Source organism: Camelina sativa, chromosome 1 (assembly GCF_000633955.1).
Source record: "Camelina sativa cultivar DH55 chromosome 1, Cs, whole genome shotgun sequence".
NCBI lineage: Eukaryota > Viridiplantae > Streptophyta > Magnoliopsida > Brassicales > Brassicaceae > Camelina > Camelina sativa.
Genome location: NC_025685.1, coordinates 21463330 through 21483732, shown reverse-complemented (window position 1 = coordinate 21483732; position 20403 = coordinate 21463330). Strand labels below are relative to the sequence as shown.

The 20403-nt window shown below is 32.8% G+C and overlaps 3 protein-coding genes across 3 annotated transcripts; 1 reads left to right on the top strand and 2 right to left on the bottom strand.

Moving 5' to 3' along the window:
* On the top strand, positions 110-2580 carry LOC104700728 (preprotein translocase subunit SCY1, chloroplastic). The gene is made up of 6 exons (XM_010416293.2): positions 110-384; positions 619-776; positions 861-1546; positions 1629-1842; positions 1939-2102; positions 2224-2580. The coding sequence occupies exons 1-6, from the start codon at positions 176-178 to the stop codon at positions 2452-2454; spliced, it is 1662 nt and encodes a 553-aa protein (XP_010414595.1). The 5' UTR covers positions 110-175; the 3' UTR covers positions 2455-2580.
* On the bottom strand, positions 2701-5694 carry LOC104700718 (probable alpha,alpha-trehalose-phosphate synthase [UDP-forming] 11). Its single transcript, XM_010416282.2, has 3 exons — positions 3713-5694; positions 3352-3625; positions 2701-3270 (listed from the first exon to the last, which is right to left on the bottom strand). The coding sequence occupies exons 1-3, from the start codon at positions 5692-5694 to the stop codon at positions 2911-2913; spliced, it is 2616 nt and encodes an 871-aa protein (XP_010414584.1). The 3' UTR covers positions 2701-2910.
* Positions 14658-16156, bottom strand: LOC104700711. Its single transcript, XM_019243389.1, has one exon. It carries the CDS (start codon positions 15859-15861, stop codon positions 14881-14883), a length of 981 nt encoding a protein of 326 aa, XP_019098934.1. The 5' UTR covers positions 15862-16156; the 3' UTR covers positions 14658-14880.

The following is a 20403-nucleotide window of genomic DNA, read 5'->3' as shown; positions in this document are numbered from 1 at the left end:
AGAACATTTTGCAAAAATGAATTAGGCCTACAAGGCCTGGGCCTTATACATTACGATTCCCCCCTAAGGAAAAACAGAAGAAAACATAAACTGCGAAAAAAAAAAATAATAATGGAAAAGAAAAGAAAAGAAAAGGAAGAAATCGTTCTGGTGGAGAAGGAGAAGAAGGATAAGGATGATAACGGTAAGCGAAGTTTCCTCTTACGCTTCTTCTTCTTCTTCTTCAAACTTGGCTTCTCTTTCTCGTCGTCTCAACTACAAATCATCTTCGAGACTCCTCCGAAGCTCTTCTCTTTACAGACCTAGCTTCTCTGTTTCGCCAAAGACCAGGCACACTTGTAAAGCCAAATCATGGAATCTTGGTCTTGTTATCAACTCTAGAAGGTACTTCTTCTTTCAGATTTCAATCTTCACATCAGATGGGTTCTATTTAAAATCGTTCATACTTGTTACGTTTTAGATAATGCGACTTAAAGTTCGAAACTTTTCATGTGAATTTCTCTAGAATTGTGGATAAGAAGTTAAATTGCATAGATTTGATAGGAAATTTATCAACAAATGCTGATGTTTTGTCACTTTACTGTTGCATTGTTTGATGATTGGATTTGATGTTTTCAGCTCTGAGGCTTCGGTTTTCGATCCTTTGGGCATCAATCCAGAGGAAACTTCTGGTTTGAGTAGCATTTGGGAAAGCTTTTCGAGTCTTTTGTCTCCATCATTTGAAAGCTCATCCGGTAGCAAACGAGATAAGCCGTCTTCTGGCCGGGGTGTGGCAGGTCTGTTTTACGTTATATGCATTCGCTTATTGTGTGGTTGTAGTATGATATTTGATGATATGATTACACTCTTTGAATCATCAGCTGCTATTGAGGACAGTTCCATTGATTTTGGAGATTTCTTCAAGGGTCCATTACCAGGGAAGTTTTTGAAGCTTCTTGGGTTCTTAGCTCTCTCTCGGCTTGGCATATACATACCACTCGGTGGGGTTAATAGAGAAGCTTTTGTTGGAAACTTGGATCAGAATAGCATTTTGAGCACTTTGGATACATTTTCTGGAGGAGGCATTGGTAGACTTGGTATATGTTCTCTCGGTATCGTCCCTTTCATCAACGCGCAGATTGTGTTTCAGCTTCTTTCTCAAGTCTATCCAAAGTTGCAAGATCTTCAGAAAAAAGAAGGTGAAGCTGGTAGAAAAAAGATTCTTCAGTATACTAGATACGCTTCAGTCGGTTTTGCAATAGTACAAGCAATAGGACAAGTGTTTTATCTTCGTCCTTACGTTAATGACTTCAGCACGGAATGGGTTGTTTCTTCTGTCACGTTATTGACGCTTGGCTCTGTTCTCACTACATATATTGGAGAGAGAATCTCTGATCTGAAACTTGGAAACGGCACTTCCCTTTTGATTTTCACAAGTATCATCTCTTACTTGCCTGCATCATTTGGTAGAACAGCAGCAGAGGCCTTACAGGAAGGGAACTATACTGGTCTTGGCACCATCGTTGTTTCATTTCTCCTCTTGGTACTTGGGATTGTGTATGTTCAGGTACTATACCAAATTTTGTTCCTTTTAGTGGATCTATGAAGTTTGGTATGCTTAGATAGTCTAACAAGCAAAGTTTTTTCAGGAAGCAGAGAGGAAGATTCCGCTCAATTATGCGTCAAGATACACCAGCAAAGCCGGCGGGCTTAAGAAATCAGCTTATCTTCCATTCAAGGTCAATAGTGCTGGAGTGATGCCTATCATATTCTCCACATCATCTCTTGCTCTTCCCGCTACACTGGCACGATTTACCGGGATATCTGCTCTGAAGAATGCTGCTTTTGCTTTAAACCCTGGAGGTAAGTTTTGCCTAATACACACACCGAGGAAGAAGAGTTAGTCCTTTGAAACTTTTTATATAGAGATCTAAAGACTTCACTCACAAACTATTGCAGGTTCTTTCTATCTTTCAACCAATATACTTCTCATAGCTTTCTTCAACTACTACTACACGTTCTTGCAACTTGACCCGGACGATGTGAGTGAACAATTAAAACGCCAAGGTGCATCAATCCCTCTAGTCCGACCTGGTAAAAGCACTGCTCTCTTCATCAAAACAGTAAGATCCTCTCTCTCTCTCTCTCTCTCTCTATCTCCTTCCTCAACTTCTTCAAACTACTCATATCAGGTTTGTTATTAATCTTTTGTCTATATTTCCCTTGCTCTGATTGCAATATCAGGTCCTTGGTCGGATATCGGTTCTTGGTTCTGCTTTTCTGGCTGTTCTAGCTGCCGGTCCCGCTGTAGTCGAACAGATCACTCACTTGACAGCATTCAGAGGATTTGCAGGTACTTCTGTTCTGATCCTTGTCGGGTGTGCGACAGATACTGCAAGAAAAGTTCAAGCAGAGATTATCTCCCAAAAATACAAGAACATTGAGTTTTACGAGCTTGACAAGTATGATCCTTGAAGAACTGGTACGTTCTGTTTTACATCTGTACCATCAAATCAAGTTACTGTGTTCTCTTGTCATGGATTGAAAACTTTGTAACAAATGTTTTGATTAGTATATATAATGCACTTTTGCTGGCCTCTCTTTGACAACAAAGAAAAGTGAAACCTAAACCTAAGTCAACATTTTTGTTGGAAACTGACAAATGTTAGGGACTTTAATGAGAAGAAACACGAAACTGTCTTTCCCAAATCTCAATCTGAAGAAAACAAAATTGAAATGAATTCATATTATATCTATTTCTTTTTCTATGTATAAGCATCTCACAAGGGGACAAAGTAACCGAATTGACCAGTTCAAGATACTCTGTACAAAAGGCATATAACAAACCCTAGAACCCTTTCATGTGACCTGAACCTTCAAATCCTACAATCTTTTAATATCACAACAACATAAAATCTAAAGCAAACCCTTTCAAAGATCTATGCTCTCATTTCGACATTGTCCCATAGGCTGTTGAAAAGTGAACTTGTTCTGTTTCTGCTGTTGCTCATGCTTTGACCCATCTGAAGCTGCGGCCAACCACTCAAGCATTGTAATAACACTTGGGGTATCATCGAGATAGTACTTGGCCTTGCTCGGTTTCTGACCAACTGTGCACGCAAAGACCTCTGCGAGACCAATAGAGGAAACATCTTGGTGCTTTACTATGCTATCAAACATGTCCTCATCAGACCGGTCATCACCAATGCACAACAAAAAGTCTGGTCTCTTCCCTTTGCTGTTCCTCATCGTTGCTATCAAATGCTCCACCACCTTTCCTTTGCTTACTCCCTGAGAACCAAATTCACATTACAATGACGACAGTAATGGCAATTTCAAGCAAGTTAATTTTATATTAGTTCGTATATATACCTGAGGTTTAACTTCTACGATGTGCTGGCCTCTCTTGACAACAACAGGCTCGTTGGTGAGCACGCTCTCTAGATGATCAAGAAGCTCTTTAGCTTGCCAGGAACCAAATGAATGGTCAGCTTCTTGGTGATGCCACACGATAGCACTCTCTTTCTCTTCTATGAATGATCCATCAGTCGCTTCCATATAGTGATTCATCACTGGCTTAGCTATCTTCTTCCAGCTTAAATCCGCAGGCAATTCACTTGTTTCCCATGGGGCATTAGAGTTCCATCTGTGAATACAGAATCAAAAAGGAGATCAGTATTAGCTTTACACAAATGAGAGAGAAGATAACGAAAGGGAAGGGTTTTAGCATTACCTAGTGAAATAACCATGTTCAGCTGAGATACCGAGATTTGGGCAGGAATCAAACCATTTGCTGAGAGGGTCCTTACCTCGACCACTAACGATAAAAACTAGATTGTTGGGGTCGTCACACAAGCGATTGAGAAGCGAGATGAGACCATCACTTGGCTTTTTATCCAGAGTATCCTGATCCATCATTGTCCCATCATAGTCCAATAGGATCAACCTACTGCTTGTTTTCTTATATGCAGGGACTATGGTTTCAACACAGAGTTTTCTGAAGTTTGGATCTAACGCAACAACTTTGAAAAAAAGACCGAATCCAACTCCCCAGAATCTCTTGTTGAAATGATCCTTGCACGCCCTTCGAAGATCTTGATCATAACTCCTCGCCCAATAGGCCACATTGTGAGAGCTTATGTACTTGTGGTGCTTCTGGTGGCGCAGATTTTTCTCCTTGTCCGACATCGTCATGGCAGAGCTCATCGCATCAGTGACTGCATCGATGTTCCAAGGATTTACGCGGATTGCGCCACTCAAAGATGGAGAACATCCAATGAACTCAGAAACAATAATCACACTCTTCCTAACATCATCCTCCCCAAAACCTAGAGCAGCATCCAAAACAGGGCTCCCTTGCCTAGTCACTGTGTACTTGTAAGGCACCAAATTCATCCCATCTCTCACAGCATTCACCACAACACACTCTGAGATAGCATAGTAAGCTACTTTATCCAAAGTACTAACAGGTCCATTGACAAACACAATAGGCTTATAACCACCAGGTCTCCCAAACTTAGAATTGATCTCATCAGCAATCAGATTGATCTGTTTCTCAACATCTTGAACATCTTTACCTGAACTCCGAGCAGGGTTAGTAATCTGCACAAGAACCACCTTCCCACGAAGCTCAGCGTTCTGTTCAAGAAGCTGACCCATCGCCCAGAACTTCAAGCTAATACCTTTGAACATATCCAAATCATCCACACCCAACATCACAGTGTTCCCCTTGAACCTTTCTCTCAGTCCCTTCACTTTCTCTGCAGTTTCTTCAGAAGCCTTTATAGATTCAATCTGCCCCATATGGATCCCAACCGGCAAAATCTTGATGCTCACCGTTCTCCCGAAATACTCAAGACCAATGTAGCCTCTTTTAGATTCGTAATCAAGACCAAGCATCCTACTACAACAAGACAAGAAATGCCTAGCGTAATCGAATGTGTGGAACCCAACCAAGTCACAATTGAGAAACCCTTTGAGAATCTCGTCTCTCACAGGAAGAGTACGGTAAATCTCAGAGGAAGGAAAGGGGCTGTGGAGGAAAATACCAAGCTTGATCCTGTGAAACCTGTTCCTCAAAAAAGTGGGCAAGATCATGAGATGGTAATCATGAATCCAGACGTAATCATCATCAGGGTTAAGCACCTCGAAGATCTTATCAGCAAAGATCTTGTTAACGGTGGTGTACGCTCTCCAATTAGATCGATCAAAGAGAGAGCCTTGAGCTTGAGTCATAGGGAGGAGATAGTGAAAAATAGGCCAGAGATAATGTTTACAGAAACCATGATAATACTTGCTGAGCAAGTCACTAGGCAAGAAAGTAGGAACGCACTGAAACTTGTCAAGCAACAACTGAGAGACGTCTTCTTGCTCGGATGGCAAAACGTCGGCGTTTAAAGATCCGACGTAGACGACCTCCGTCTCCGGGGGAAACCCGTCTTTGAGCTGTAAGTAGAGGCTGTCATTGTCGAATTCGAAGCACCACCTGTTCGACGAAATGTCCCTGTGAGCACGAATCGGAAGCTGATTCGAAACCACGATCCGTTTCGGCTTTGTAACCCACGCGCCGCCGCTAGAATAATTGTTTCCGTCTCCGTCGTCGGTTTCGAGTCCGGAAAGCTTCGTCACCGCATTAGGGATCCGATGCCGACCCATGATCCGATAGTCATCAGATGAAACCAGACTAAGCTGGTCTTTCCAAGATTCCGGCGACATAACGAGAAAAAAAAATCAAAACTTTAAAAGTGGGTAAATCAAGAAATCAAGTTTTAAGAGTTTAGTTTTTCAGATTTCATAAGAAAACGCGTAGTTACAAAACAAGAAGGAAGAAAAAGAAGAAGAAGAGAGCGTCCACCATATTGTGGAATTTAAGAAGGAAGAAAAAACGGAAATTTTTTCGGTGAGGATAAGAACGAAACCAAAGAGGAAAAAAATAATAAATATGAAAATTTATTTGGACGGTCAAGATTTTCTCGAGATGGATATGATTGGTTAATCTGAACCGTTAGATGAGCGCGTGTGGTTAACTCGAACCGACTTGTCTTTTTTAAAAAAGGAAACAAATCTTTAAAAGCTAATTAACCCTAATTACTGTGATTAGTTTGCTCTTAGCTGTTACTTCTCTTTTTTTTTTTTTCTTAACCTAAATGGGAAATAAATATTTTACAGCTATTATATTTCCATATATATGTTATCTCCAAAAATCTTATTGCTGACGTGGAGAAGAATGGAGAAAAGCTGGCTCAGTCCATCAAAAAACCTTAAAACTTAAGGGAAAAAAATATATAATGTTGAGGAATTTGGAAAAAAAAGTGATATTTTTATATTAACTGCTACTTGTAAGTAGTAAGTATTTTTTTTTAAAAAAGGAAGAGGTTTAAGTGAATCTATAAAAATTGATTTTCTTTTACAAGCTGTCTTATCATTTTAAAATTGTGTTACCAAAAGTATTCTTTTAGCATATCCTAAAAATTATCCCAATGGTTACTCAAAAATTAATAGCAAACCACCATTTTATTGTAGAAAGGAAGATACCAAAAAAAAAAAAAAGAATAATCGTGGATATACACCAAATCTTTTTTTTGTTAAGTACTGCTATTAAGAGTAACAAATTATGGTCATCACCCCAATCTATCCACAGAAAGTAAAAAATAAAAATTATGGTAGGTGGATACTGAAAAGCCACGTGGCAAACATGTAGAAGAAACGTGGCGTGTTAGGGTGGGAAGAGAAAAGAAAAGTCACGGAAGCGCATGTGCGACTTTTTGCTGACTTGGCAATTTTTTTCACTTTCGCCATCAACGGCAGCTATGTCACCCAGTCATATTATGACACGTCATCTATTCCCTTCCCCCAGGAACGTTTCAAACTGTATAAACATGGACGGCGGACTTTAGATTTTGACACGTGGCGTCATCTCAAAGGAACCATTTTTAGTGCTTGACATCTTATTATACCTTTTTTACTATTTTCTTCTAATGGTACAGTGTGTTTCATCTAAAATTCAAATAATCTCCCCTAACTTTTAACTAAGCTCTTAACTAAACTCGTAATTATATAATAAGATATATACGTATATATATGTCAGAATTAATTAATTTTTCAAATTTCAAAAACAAAATCGATTGGAGAAAATTATCAGCTAGATATTGTTTTCACACATAGGTTTTGAATTTTTTTTTGGTTTTGAAGTTTGGATATTTTACTTTTCTTTGTTTAAAGGTTTCGATTTTCAGTTATATTGTTTACGTGCTAAGAAAAAATTGTATCCCTTCTATTTCACAAAAAAACTATCAATCTAATAATACATATGATAAAACAGTATAAATTTGACAGTGAATACTATGTAAATAATACTAAAATCAAGTAATAATTCATGTTTAAATTGGATAATATGCGTGTGAATTATAAATGATAAAAACGGTCCAAATTTGATGGTAATTACTATCTATATTGATTGACTGCCTCCATTATGTTGTTGTTTAGTAATTTAAGTCATATTTAAATAGGATAATATGCATGTGAGTGTGAGTTTTAAATGATCAAACAATCCAAATTTGACAGTGAATATTATGTAAATATAAACCAGAAAATAATACTATATAAATAATGTCATAAATTGGATAATATGTGTGTGAGTTATAAATGATAGAACAGTCCAAATTTAGCGGTGATTACTATGTAACTAATGCCAAAATCATGCTATAATTCAAATTATAATTAAATAATATGTGTGAGTTATAAACGATAAAAAATCCAATTTTAGCTGATATTACTATGTTTAAAATCATGTTATAATTTAAGTTTAAAATGAATAATATATGCGTTAGTTATAAATCATTACAAATGGTCAAAAGTTGTATGTGCTATGATTTTATTGGTTTCAGTTACAAATATTTATTAAAAACAAAAAAAAATATTCAAAATTTTCAAAAAAATTAAGTTTAAGCTCTTTTTTAGTTATTTTATATTTTTAAATAAAATGACAGCTCCAAAATACTTAAGATGCCATTACCTATTATTTTAAAAATAATTAAAGTGATAAATTATTTTTTTGGAACTATCATTTATAGTTACCTTTAAAGTTTAAACATACAAAAATAAAAAGAAAAATAATGTAGTAAGAACTTATAGATTTTTGTTCTCTCCAAATTTATTATGTGTATAATATATATATATATATATTATATAAAACTTTAAAATATAAAAACTAAAAGGCGCTAACAAGAGCCGACAGAAAATAGAAAAATAGCAACAATCAATAAAAGAAACGAAATAAACTTAGACAACAACAGTAAATAAAAATTAAAAAATAATAATTTGGATAAATTTAAACAACAAAATAGCGATCAGGAAGCGCCCTACCAAGCACCTTACCAAGCCCCGTCAACCTGCAATTGCGGTCAGTCTCGAGTATTTTTCAAATGAATGGCAGCTTCATCGACAATATGGAAAACGTTTTTCAAACACAATACAATCTAGTAAATTTGATGATGAAATTGTGTTGTTAATAGCTTTGTTTCTCTTATTTCGTTTTCCCTTTTTTTTGTTACATATTTGTTTCGACATTTTAGAAAAAAAAAAAAAAAAGATTATTGTTTCAAATGCTTAGGACAAGAAGATAAGAGCGTGGTGTGGGAGAGAGAGAGAGAGAGAGTTATCCAAATTCCAGAAAAAACACATATTGTCTTTGTGGGACCTGATCTGATCAGCCACGTTGTCGAAAAGATTTTATTGGGCCCCACTTTATCTATAGCCTCTCTAGAGATAGTTTTTTTTATTTTATATTATTCTCTTTTTTACTTTTTTGTTTGTTTTTATTTGAATATTCCTTTTTTGACTCTTCTTTTTCATTTAAATATGCCTTTTTGTTTTTTTTGTTAAATTCGTAGAAACACATATAAAAGTAAGCAATTTGATCGTAGGCGCCGGAGTTTTTTTTGCATGCGAAGTTGGGTAGATATACTACTACTCAAAGAAACTATGGTCCCGTTAAATTGCTTACGTGACACTCTCATTTTACAAAATACACTTGATGTCTAATGGTGAAATTATCGTAATTTATACTTTCAACAAATTAAAATTCTAAAACCAAAAACAGCAAATGTTATCGTTTAAGTTTTCTTTTTACCTTCTCAGCTAATTCAAGATAAAAATTTACGAATGTCTTTTGCTATTAATATTTCTTACTTTTATTACGTATAATAAAACCTCTATAAATTAATATTTGGTAAATTAATAATCTCTATAAATTAATAAATTTCTCCGGTCCCAAGTTGGGACTAGTGTAATTTTGGACATTATTCGATAAAATAATAAATTAATTACTTTTTTAAAAATCCCATGTAAAAATATGGTTCCATCAATATCATAAATTAATAATCAAATAAACTAGTATATATATATATATATATCTAAGAATATTTAGTGAAATATAAATATATTGTTGTTTGTTTGTTCTTGAATTTGCATTCTTGTTGGAGAGCATCTCTAATCTTTCTGACTGCATCTAAAACTTCTGGTGTTGTCTTCTCAAATCGCATTCAAAAATTGTAGAGAGTTCTTGACGCGATAATTGCTTCCTTACGTGTAACTGGTTCTAAAGGTATCGTCATATCTTCTTCAACTTCATCATCACCTTGAAAAATAGTAGCAGCAATTTTTTCTAAACTCTGAATTTCTGATAAAAATCTTATTCATAAGTTAATAATTATTAATTTATCGATAAATTAAAACCTCTATAAATTAGTAAAATTTCATGGTCCCGACCTCTATAGAGGTTCTACTGTACACTGAAATTAAATATGAGAAGTGTAACAATCAATTCTATGAATTATTTAAGTAATAGTATAATACTGGTAAGTTATCAAAGCTTAGATCCCTATTTCGAATTTTCATTTAAGAGGGATTTAAGTAATGGGAATTAATTATGGTACGTAGTAACCAAACAAAATCAAATCTTTAGTTTTAAGTTTTTGCTGCAAAGGTGTCAATGCGAGGAAGAAGATCGAACAAGTAAATAAAAAGAGGATTTTAAATGACAAAATTGGATTCCAAACGTGGCAAGTGATAATACCACCAATGGATAGGATCGAAAGTTATACAGATTTCATTTATTAAGGTTTCATTTATCCACTAACAGGTGAGTTCATCGCTTTTGGTCAGCCAATCAATGATAATATACTTTGGGCAACCCCATTTACAATTTACCTTTTTAAAATTTTAATTATAAAACTCTTAAAGAGATTTTCTTGTTGACTTATGGAGATTTTAATTTTCTACTTTATCCCCTTGTTTATACGATTTAACATTTGTATAATTGATGGGATTAGCTTGTACGTACGTTCCATTTTAGATAATGCTATTGTATGAGAATCGAAACAAAATTTACATGCATGTAGACATGTAGTATGTATAGTCAAGATAACCCCAACAACTGTAGTCAATGAAACCCGAACGTACGTAAGTTTGAAGATATTTTTATCAAGTCCAAGTTTGACAACGTTTATACATTAATCAACTGTTTTAGCTCATTTCGTAACAGCACTGAGTCTTTCTTTATTAAGTTTTCCGTCGAAGAAGTATTGTTTGTTTGTTTTTTTCTTTTTATTTTTCCGGATAACAAAAATGTAATAAGTTTTTGGTCCACAGTCTTTTTTTGGACCGGCATGCTAATAATAATGATTTTTTTCTAATTAACATCAAAACTCGAATTCGTAATCTTGAAAGCGCGCAGTAGTACTACTACTCCGCTTAGAAGGCTCATCAGTGTTAGTTCACCGTTAGAACTGCATATGTTGGATTGAGATACATATGTTTTGGTTTCTAAACCAAAAGAAAATAATATAAAACTGAAGTATGAAGCTGTTTCGATCTTTTCATTATAAAAGGAAGTGGTCTATGTTTCATTAAAATATTTTTAAGTAATATATTGACAAAGATTTTATTTGGTTACTACCATTATGTGGCATTATCTAATAGTAATAAATCGAAAGAATGATCCACCAACTCAAAATAGATTTTCAAAATTTGACAGACCACCAAATCAAATCAAAAGACGAATTATGACTCTTTTACAACTAAATACGACTGGTAACCCAAACCTTAAGTAGATACAAAGCCTTACACTTTTCAAAAAGATATAGTCAATACACAATTTATTTTGAGTATATAGAAAACCTGGAATTCAAACATTAAACTATATAATACAAATAAGTGGATAAAAATGTCCAATTAAGACGACGAATACACGTTCACGTGATCTGAACAGATAGGCGAACTAGCATATAAATCGTAGATAAAAATATTTTGTTCATATGAAATATACAGTTTCATTTACATTAGGTATGTTAAGTAAACTTTTGTTCCAAGGCATGCAATTAGATATAGAGGATAAGATTGTTGATAAACCATATTATATATAAAACGAGACGTATATGTGTTTCTAGAAGAATATCTAGAAATGGATTTGCGTCTGAAATACTATAATGCTTTTATCATCATCACCTTTTTGTTTTTCTTCTTCATTCTCTATTTTGATTAATGCTTAATTATGTGATCGAGAATATTTTCATAACTTGGTGAAGTATGTCCTTCTATAATATTATTCATTTTATAAAAATAAAATAAAAACAAGATAATTCGAGCTTTATAGGGAAGGGACAAAAATGATCAAGAAAAATAGAAAATGTTCACAAAGTGCTTAGNAAAAAAAAAAAAAAAAAAAAAAAAAAAAATTCACAAAGTGCCAGCTATATATGGACATAAAAGCAGCATCGTTCCACGAAAATAAAACATTATTCAGATTTTTTTTCAAATTATCCTTTTAACGAGAAATAAACTATCATAGATATATTGTCACGATATATAAGCATATAACACGCACACAGAAAAAAAAAAGAGAATAAAAAGAAAACTAATGAACGAAGGAATGACTCATTCTCAACCACAAAAGAGGAAGCATGACTCATTCATTTTTATATGTTACTCCAAAATTTAGGGAGTTTCTCAAAAATAGCACAAAATTAAATTTTTATTCCAAATTTAGCACAACATTTCTAAAATTCTAAAAATAGCATTAATTAATTTTTTAAAATTAAATCCTAAATTCAAAATACTAAACCTTATCCCTCAAAACTATATCTTAAATGTGAAATTGAGAACCCAAATCTAAAAAACAAAATTCTAAAAATTATTTTTAAATATTTTAATGTGTTAAATAGTGCTATTTTTGGAAATTTATGGAATATGTGCTTTAGTTGTCCATAAAACTTGTTTTAGTGCTATTTTAATATATTTTTCTAAAATTTATCATTCTAGTAATTTATTTTTATTTTTTTTTACTCGATCGACCATAAAAAAACGTTACTGTATTTCATTTTGTGAAGAACATTCTGACGAAGAAAAAATTTCACGTGATTCAAAACATTTATTATATTCATTGAACCAAAACCTTAATTTATAGCTGTTGACAAAAAGAACATTTTATATCTTATCCTTTGATTATAAATTTCTCATGTTCTTTTGGTAATCATTTCAAACATTTAGCGTCATCCTCTCGAAAATTATAGCACTCATAATGTTTTTTTCCCAACACAATAAAAATTCCCAAAAGAAAATATTTGTCACCATCTATAATACCATAATTAAACTACGGATAATGTGAAATTACTAGTATTGTTCATTGTTATAGGGGTTAGCAGCAGTTTGCATCAATAACTTTTGTATGATGGTCCTACAATCTCTTAGGAAAAAATCAATGTGAAAAAAACTATAGCTGATATTTATATATTTAGTGGGCCGGATTTAATTGGGTTCATACACGTTATTTTTCGAATACCAAAATAAAAAACAACTACAAATTAGCTTTTTCTGTGTTTTTTTTGTTTTGTTTGGGTTGGCTTGACCAAAGATGTCGGTTTTCTCCTACTAAATTATGATTAATATACTAAATTCAATGTGTGACTATTGTTGCATCATTCCATGTCGGCTGAAATTCAAAGCGGCATCTTAAATTTGCCGTATTATCTCTAGACAATCCCATGTGAAATGTTTTTTACATTGTTTGTTAAAGACAAATTTTATTCAAAAGTTTTACCAACCTTCAAGCTTTTGCGATTGAGTAATCATAATTTTCTTAAGAGACTCACGGTTTGTTGCCAAAAGGAAAAGGACTCACGGTTTGATATTTTTCTAAGTAACTTCGGAAAAGTATAGATATATACAGATGATATATAGTTAACGCGTTTACTTTCTCATATCTTTAAGTAGATTTATTTAGACAATCTTATAACAAGACTTTTGAGATTGATTTACAGCAATTCGACACTGAGACAACCTTTTAATTGTCGCCAACCAATGTCTAGTTACATACAGCTTTGAATCAAACGTACGCAAATTCAATTTAATTCGCGTACAAAACCACTGACAAATAAAAACATTTTCAAAAATTTAAATTTCCTAAATATCTTTGGCTATTGCGAAGTCACGTGATAGTTGTAACTTGTTTGCAACATGATGAGTCGACATGGGTTCATACAATCTGGTTACTGAAGTTGTAGTGACATTTTTTTTTTGTTTTCTTGTTATATTGAATACATCTTCCATATAGGTGAGGAGATGTCCGGTTTATGCATTTATAACTTATGTCCGCTGAGTAAATAGAACATTTAGACGTAAATAGTAGCATATAAGTTATTTGATTCACCTTATCTGCTACCAATCCTACATATACGTATATTAACTATTTAGCAAAGAATAAAAGAACTCGAATGAGAAGAAAACTCGTGGAAGATATTATGTCCTCAAACTCTTCCTTTCATATAACCTCTTCTTTGTTGGGGGTGGATCTTCCCTCCCACAAAAGACTCAATCCAGGAAAAGCCCAAATTATAGTAGTCAAGGGAGAGCATTATGGTCTTTTCAGAGACGGACCGATACAGTTACCTATGAATGTGGAAGTACGGTGTTCGTATAGGAGATCCGCACGAAGCAAGAAAGAGACAGATCGAAGAGAATAGAACGATCTTGTTCGTAACTTGTAAATTTGACGAGCTTGCAGCTCGTCGTTTGTTAGCTTATCATTAACACGATCGTTGAGTCTTTTTGTAGTCCGACCCTTTTGTGCCTCGACACCGAGTTTCCTAAGAGAACTTCGACCCTCTTTTACCAAACTAAATATCTTAATTGTAACTGATTTGGACATCAACATTCTTGTACCATAAAAATTCTTTATATATAGATTAACAATATTTTTGATAATAAAATGTTAAATTAATTAATCACCAAAAAGAGAGGTTTATATATGTACAATAAGTAGAATTAAGTTTGAATTTTGAAAGAAAAAAAACAAAAACAAAAATATCAGACTCATCTACTTTGAAACTACTTTTGTAGGTCTTGGAGATTAGTAAAAAAATACCAAAGGGCAAAGTCTGATCAAAACATCACTTAATCTATAAGTTTACATTTTTAATAGGAAAACAGTTTTCGTGTTTGTTTGTTTTTTCTTGAAAAAGAGATTAGGAGCGTAATCATGTACATCCCTAGACTTTGCCCTTGTTTTTTTAAAAAATTTATTATTTTGTTTTGATATTTTTATTCAACAGAGACATCTGTTCCTTTAGTTTTATGAAAGGTCTTTTTATTATTTTGCACTCCAAACAGAAAAAAAACAATAGTTCTACGCTAGTATCTTTCTCATTTTGATCGAAATGGATACAAAAAGAACTCTATATATTGTCTAAATATATATAACAAACCTTACATATATAAACGAACCTTTGATTATTCAAAATAATTTACCTAACCATGGTGAACTTTACAATAATCTTAAGACAAACAAACAATTCACGCATATTTATATATCATATGTATGCCCTTCTCTTGAGATATCGAAGGCAATCATCCCATGAGAGCAGTGGAAGACAATTTCGTATATTCCACATCTGTCAGCGACTCAACGTCTTTGCCTTGGAGGCTCTTACATTGGAAATAGGCAACGGTGTAAGCCACAAGCTGAAACATCCTCATGACAAAGGCCAAACACACAAAGACCAAACACACAAGGACGAAACCGGTGGTTATCGTAAGCGAGAGCGATCTTCTCGAATTGATAATCACCTGCAAGCTTTGAGCTAATCCGAATGCCAATAAACCAAAGAAGATATTCAAGAGAAACAGTTTTGTCTTCATCCCTTTAACAATCTTTGCAGCTTTCCCCAAAGCTTGGATCCCATAACTTTCCTCTAATACCGATATGACCATAGATAAGTTCCAAACGATAGCTAAGTAGCACTGAAAAACAGCAAATATAATGAATAAAGCACCAGACTTGACTGCCAAGGAACCCATATCTGATATAGATAATGTAGAGGATAAAAGGATTGGAAAAAGGATTATAAAAAGTAGGAGCCAATAGCCAAGACTGAAAAGAGCAATGTAGAAATACGTCACAAGAGGTCCCTTCCAAGATTTAAGGCTCAGAACAGTAAAATCTTTGATCTTGATGTTTTCATCTTTAAGAGAAAGAGCCGATGCATGAACGATGAATATAACAGAAAAGATGTTGATGATGGAGGAGACGGCCGTTAGGATGTATGAAGAAGCCACAATTTGGCGAACGTCCGCAAAGATTCTCATAATACATGCCGCATATTCCGGGGTGCTTGGATCTGTCGTTGGCAACAATCTTGATTCGGCCATCAAGTTCATGATCTCTGGTTCGATGACAAAGATGTTAAACAAGAAAACTAAACAATTGAGTAGGAGGGTGAATACCAAAACTGAGAACATCAACGTTTTGTTCTTGAGGAACAGTTTGCGGGATTCATTTAGAATACCCGCAACCTCCTTTAAAACATTCAAGAACGCAAATCGACCCATGGGTTTCAAAAAGACAAATGAAAAACTCTCTTGGCTATTGGTTTTTGGTAATAGTAGCTAGTGAGGGTTTATAATATAAAACCCATCTGCCTAGTGATTATATACTAGTAATCTATGGAGGAAAGAGTATTTGGCTTGTGATCTCGAGGTAGCTTCCCTTATGGAGATTAATTCTTGTCATCCATTTGACATAGTCCAATTCAACATAACCCCCAATATCAAACGAAGAAACCATAATAATGCATCGATGGAAAGTCTAAATGATGACTTCCTGACCGCGTCATAACATAACTGAAGATGTTAAATAGAGAAAACAAGAGGTATAACATATTTAACGTTGCAAGTTCCCTTCTGCATCAAATGTATAGACGTGATCAACAACCACTTCATGACATCTATCCGTGTTGAAACGGTCAAGACACCGCGTTAAAAAATGAAATATCAACATCCATCTATATATATATGTTATTAGATTGTTAAAGGATTCTATACACCAATGAAGCAGTTGGTCTTCTCAAACAAACAAGTCACAAAATGTACGGTCAAATTAAAAACTATAACTTAAGGCTGAATAAATCTTTCATCAAATTCAGCATTTTTTTTTCCCAACACACATAAGAAAAATCAGAGCTTCAAACACTGTTAGAGAATGTTGCAAATTGCTAAATGATTGTATAACTTCTAATCCAAAGATTCTTGAAACAAATCAAAAACAAAAAAGGGAGCACTTACAACTCGAGCAAACTATTTCTTCTTGTGGATATTCCTCCTTCAATCTAAGAGCATGGGCATTGGTGTATACTTGGTTTTGGTCCCCCAAGTTTAATAATATTATTATGAGAGTTTCTTATTTTTAGTATGAGCATTGGTGTCTATTTGTATTTGGTTCTCTGAATAAATTAATAATATTTTCAAAATTTAGAAATTTTATTCAACTTAAAAACAAAAACAGAAAACATAAAACATAAAACATAAAAAGAAAAACAAACATTTTATTCAACTCATAGAAATTTTAAAATTAGTCTTCATTATCTTGAAGATGTCCAAATTTAGTCCAAATATGCTCAATCAAATCATGTTTTAGTTGGTCATGGACTTGTTTATCCCGAAGTCTTGTTTGGCGAGTAATCATAGTGCTGATATTTGAACCCACACCGGCGGCACCAACGGTATATGTTTGATCCACATGTTCTCCTTGTTGAAATTCAGAAACAATGTTTCGGTAACTGTATGCATGGCGTTCATCTTCGACAATCATATTATGGAGTATTATGCATGATCTTATAACATTTGCCATTTTGTATTTATCCCATAAACGAGATGGATTTTTAATAACGGCGAATCTAGCTTGCAAGACTCCAAATGCACGCTCAACATCTTTCCGCACAGCTTCTTGTTTTTTAGAAAAAAGAGATTTTTTCATACCTTGTGGAAGTCGGATAGATTGAATAAAAGTGGCCCAATTTGGATAAATCCCATCAGTGAGATAGTACACCAAATTGTACTTCCTTCCGTTGACAACGTAGTTGACTTCCGGAGCTTGACCGGTTATTATGTCATCAAAAACATTAGATCAATCAAGAATATTAAGATCGTTCATAGTACCTGGAGCTCCAAAAAAGGCATGCCATATCCAGAGGTCATACCAAAGGCTTCCTCCAAAAACTTTCAACCAGAAAGTGACACGTCTCACTAGATTAAAACCATTCATTTTGTTTATACAAACTTTTAAATAGGCCTTAAAAACACTTCATTGGACCCATATGATTATCTTTAGCCATAACAACAATCATGGAAAACAACTGACGATCCGTCAATTGGCGATTCACAATAGAAATTCTTGAGTCTTTTGGGAGCTAAATATGGAAAAAGACAAACCAATATGAATGCACAATCTTACTGTGAATAGTGAGAAAATCAGCTATTCATTTAACAAAAGTAAATCCTCATAAGACTCGAATAAATGATATATAAATGCAAGTAAAACATTTGTATTCGTTCCGTGAACAAGAGCACATATATGGGAAAATTCAAATCAAGATTAAAACACAATTATATGCATTCAAAACAGAATTAAGTCAAATTATTTGGGTCATGTTTTCTCCACCATGTTCATGGTTGAGCAACAAATTAATACACTTGAATGTGAATACCTAAATAAATAACATATATGTAATTTTTTTATTAACATGCAAACACCTCTTAATATTTTACACAACTATATTCTTAATTTTTTTTGCAATGTCATTTTAGTAACTAAATAATCCTCTTATGTTGAGTTTCGTCTCTCACCCTTGCAATAGAAATTTGTATTTGTATTATAATCTCTCTAATTTTGAATCAATTTTAATGTACAACTAGGAAATCACCCGTGCTACAGCACGGGATTATATTTATTTTAGTAATTTGTTTTTTAAATTTTCCTTTTTCTTGCCACAGACAGATAATTTTTCTTTTTCTTAGATTATGGACATCTTGGAGGGATAACTATAACCCCAAATATACAAAAAAAACACAAATATACAAATCTATACACTATATAACCCCGTATATATAAATAAACGATATATAAATAAAGAAAATAAGTGAAAATAAAAACTACATTACAATAATACAAATTACAAAAAAGTAACTAACAAAATATGTAATCCCGTGTTGTAGCAATAATAGTAATAATTTGTGTTTATGAATGTTTAATATCCAAAGTAAACAATAAGAGAAGAAAAAAATTAAAAATAGTAACATTAGACATGACTTATAAACTGATGGAGGTATCATACTCCTTCCTTAACCACTTCAACCTATTGTATTTAACTTGTACACCAAAATAGAATAAATATAGAGTTATTAGTATAAATATTATTCAAAAAAAATTATGATTTACCAAATATTTAGGAAGTAATTACCATTCTTTTTTCGTAATGGAGATTTTGGAAAACTTCTTTAAAAACAACATTGGTGTCTTTGTTTGAGATTTTCCCTCACTATCGTAATTTTTATTTGTTTGACTTTTTACTAAGTAGATAAAGTTAACAAAATAAAAATCTTAGATTTGTTTGAGATTTCACTTTTAAAATTTTTAAGAGTGAAAATATTAATATTGCTTAAATATTTTATAGACTTAAATATATTATAATATTTTAAACTTTCGACGGAGTTCAAATATTTATAATAATTTAAACATTCTATAAAATTTAAATATTTATAATCTCTTAAATTTTTTTAAAAACGTAAATATATTATAATATGTTTACTTTTTAAAAGTTTAAATATGCTCAAATATAGAACTAAATTAAACTGTTAAATTTGAAAACCTGCAAAAATTAAGCTTCCTCCTATTGTACTCAAAACATATTAGTCATATATTTATAGTGATTATGAACCATATTCCAAAATATTTTGTCGATCTGGGATATACAATACACATTTTCTGTAAATTAGTTTACAACTTTACATATATATATAATTTCTGCGATTTTTATTTTTTCCATCTATACTAATCATAATTAATTACTATAATTTCGTTAAGGAAATATTAAAAAATCCTAATTAAATGATGATTTGTTTTTATTTAATTGTATTAAGTTGATTTGTTGTTTCCGTAAATATCTCACAATATAAAAGCAAATCAATTAAGTTTACATATATATATATATACAATTTCATATTTAATTTATTGATTATTTTGGAAGCAACAAAGTCACAATCCATAAGTATTAAAGATTTCTCATTATTATTAATATTCGTAATAATTATAGGGATTAAGTATGGTAGTAGTTAATATTTGATATTACTGAAACCATTAAATACTCGAATACCAGTTTCCTTATCTATAGGGATAATATTTCTGTTTGGTTGTGTGAATAATTATTCTTGAATCAAACCAAATACACGATCCAAATAGTATTAACCCGGATTACAAACGGATCCGCGTATAGATTTTTGTTCTATTACCGGGTTAAAGAGGATCTGCGTCCCGACCCAGTCGCAATTAAGTGGGCGATTAAGGGGTATAATGGTCATTTATTAAAATTGAAACTATAGGATAATTTAATTAAATTAAGTGATTTTCTAATCATTTTTAATGAAAAACGTATCAAAACAAAGTCATGGTCCAATTTGAGTATAGTGGGTACTTCTGCTTTATATGACAGAAATTTGAAAGTTCATGGTTCAAATGACATACATTTACAAGTTCATGGTTTAAATGACCTATATTTAAAACTTCATGGTTTAAATGACATTTTTCGAACTAAAACTTCCATTAAAACGACGTCGTTTTGTTAATAACAAAGTGATTTACGGCATAGTAACGTCTGTTAGTAGGTAAATTATCGAATTTAATGTCATGTCATTTTTAGCTTTATCAACGAAACTTAATGTTTTAAAAAGTTAATCTACAAAAATTGATGTTTTAAAGGGCAAACAACAAAGTTTATGGTTTAATGGTCAAAATTTGAAAGTCCATGGTTTAAATGACATTTTTCTTATTTGTGATTTGTTTTTCCATATTTTTCTAATAATTATTTTGGTTTTATTTTC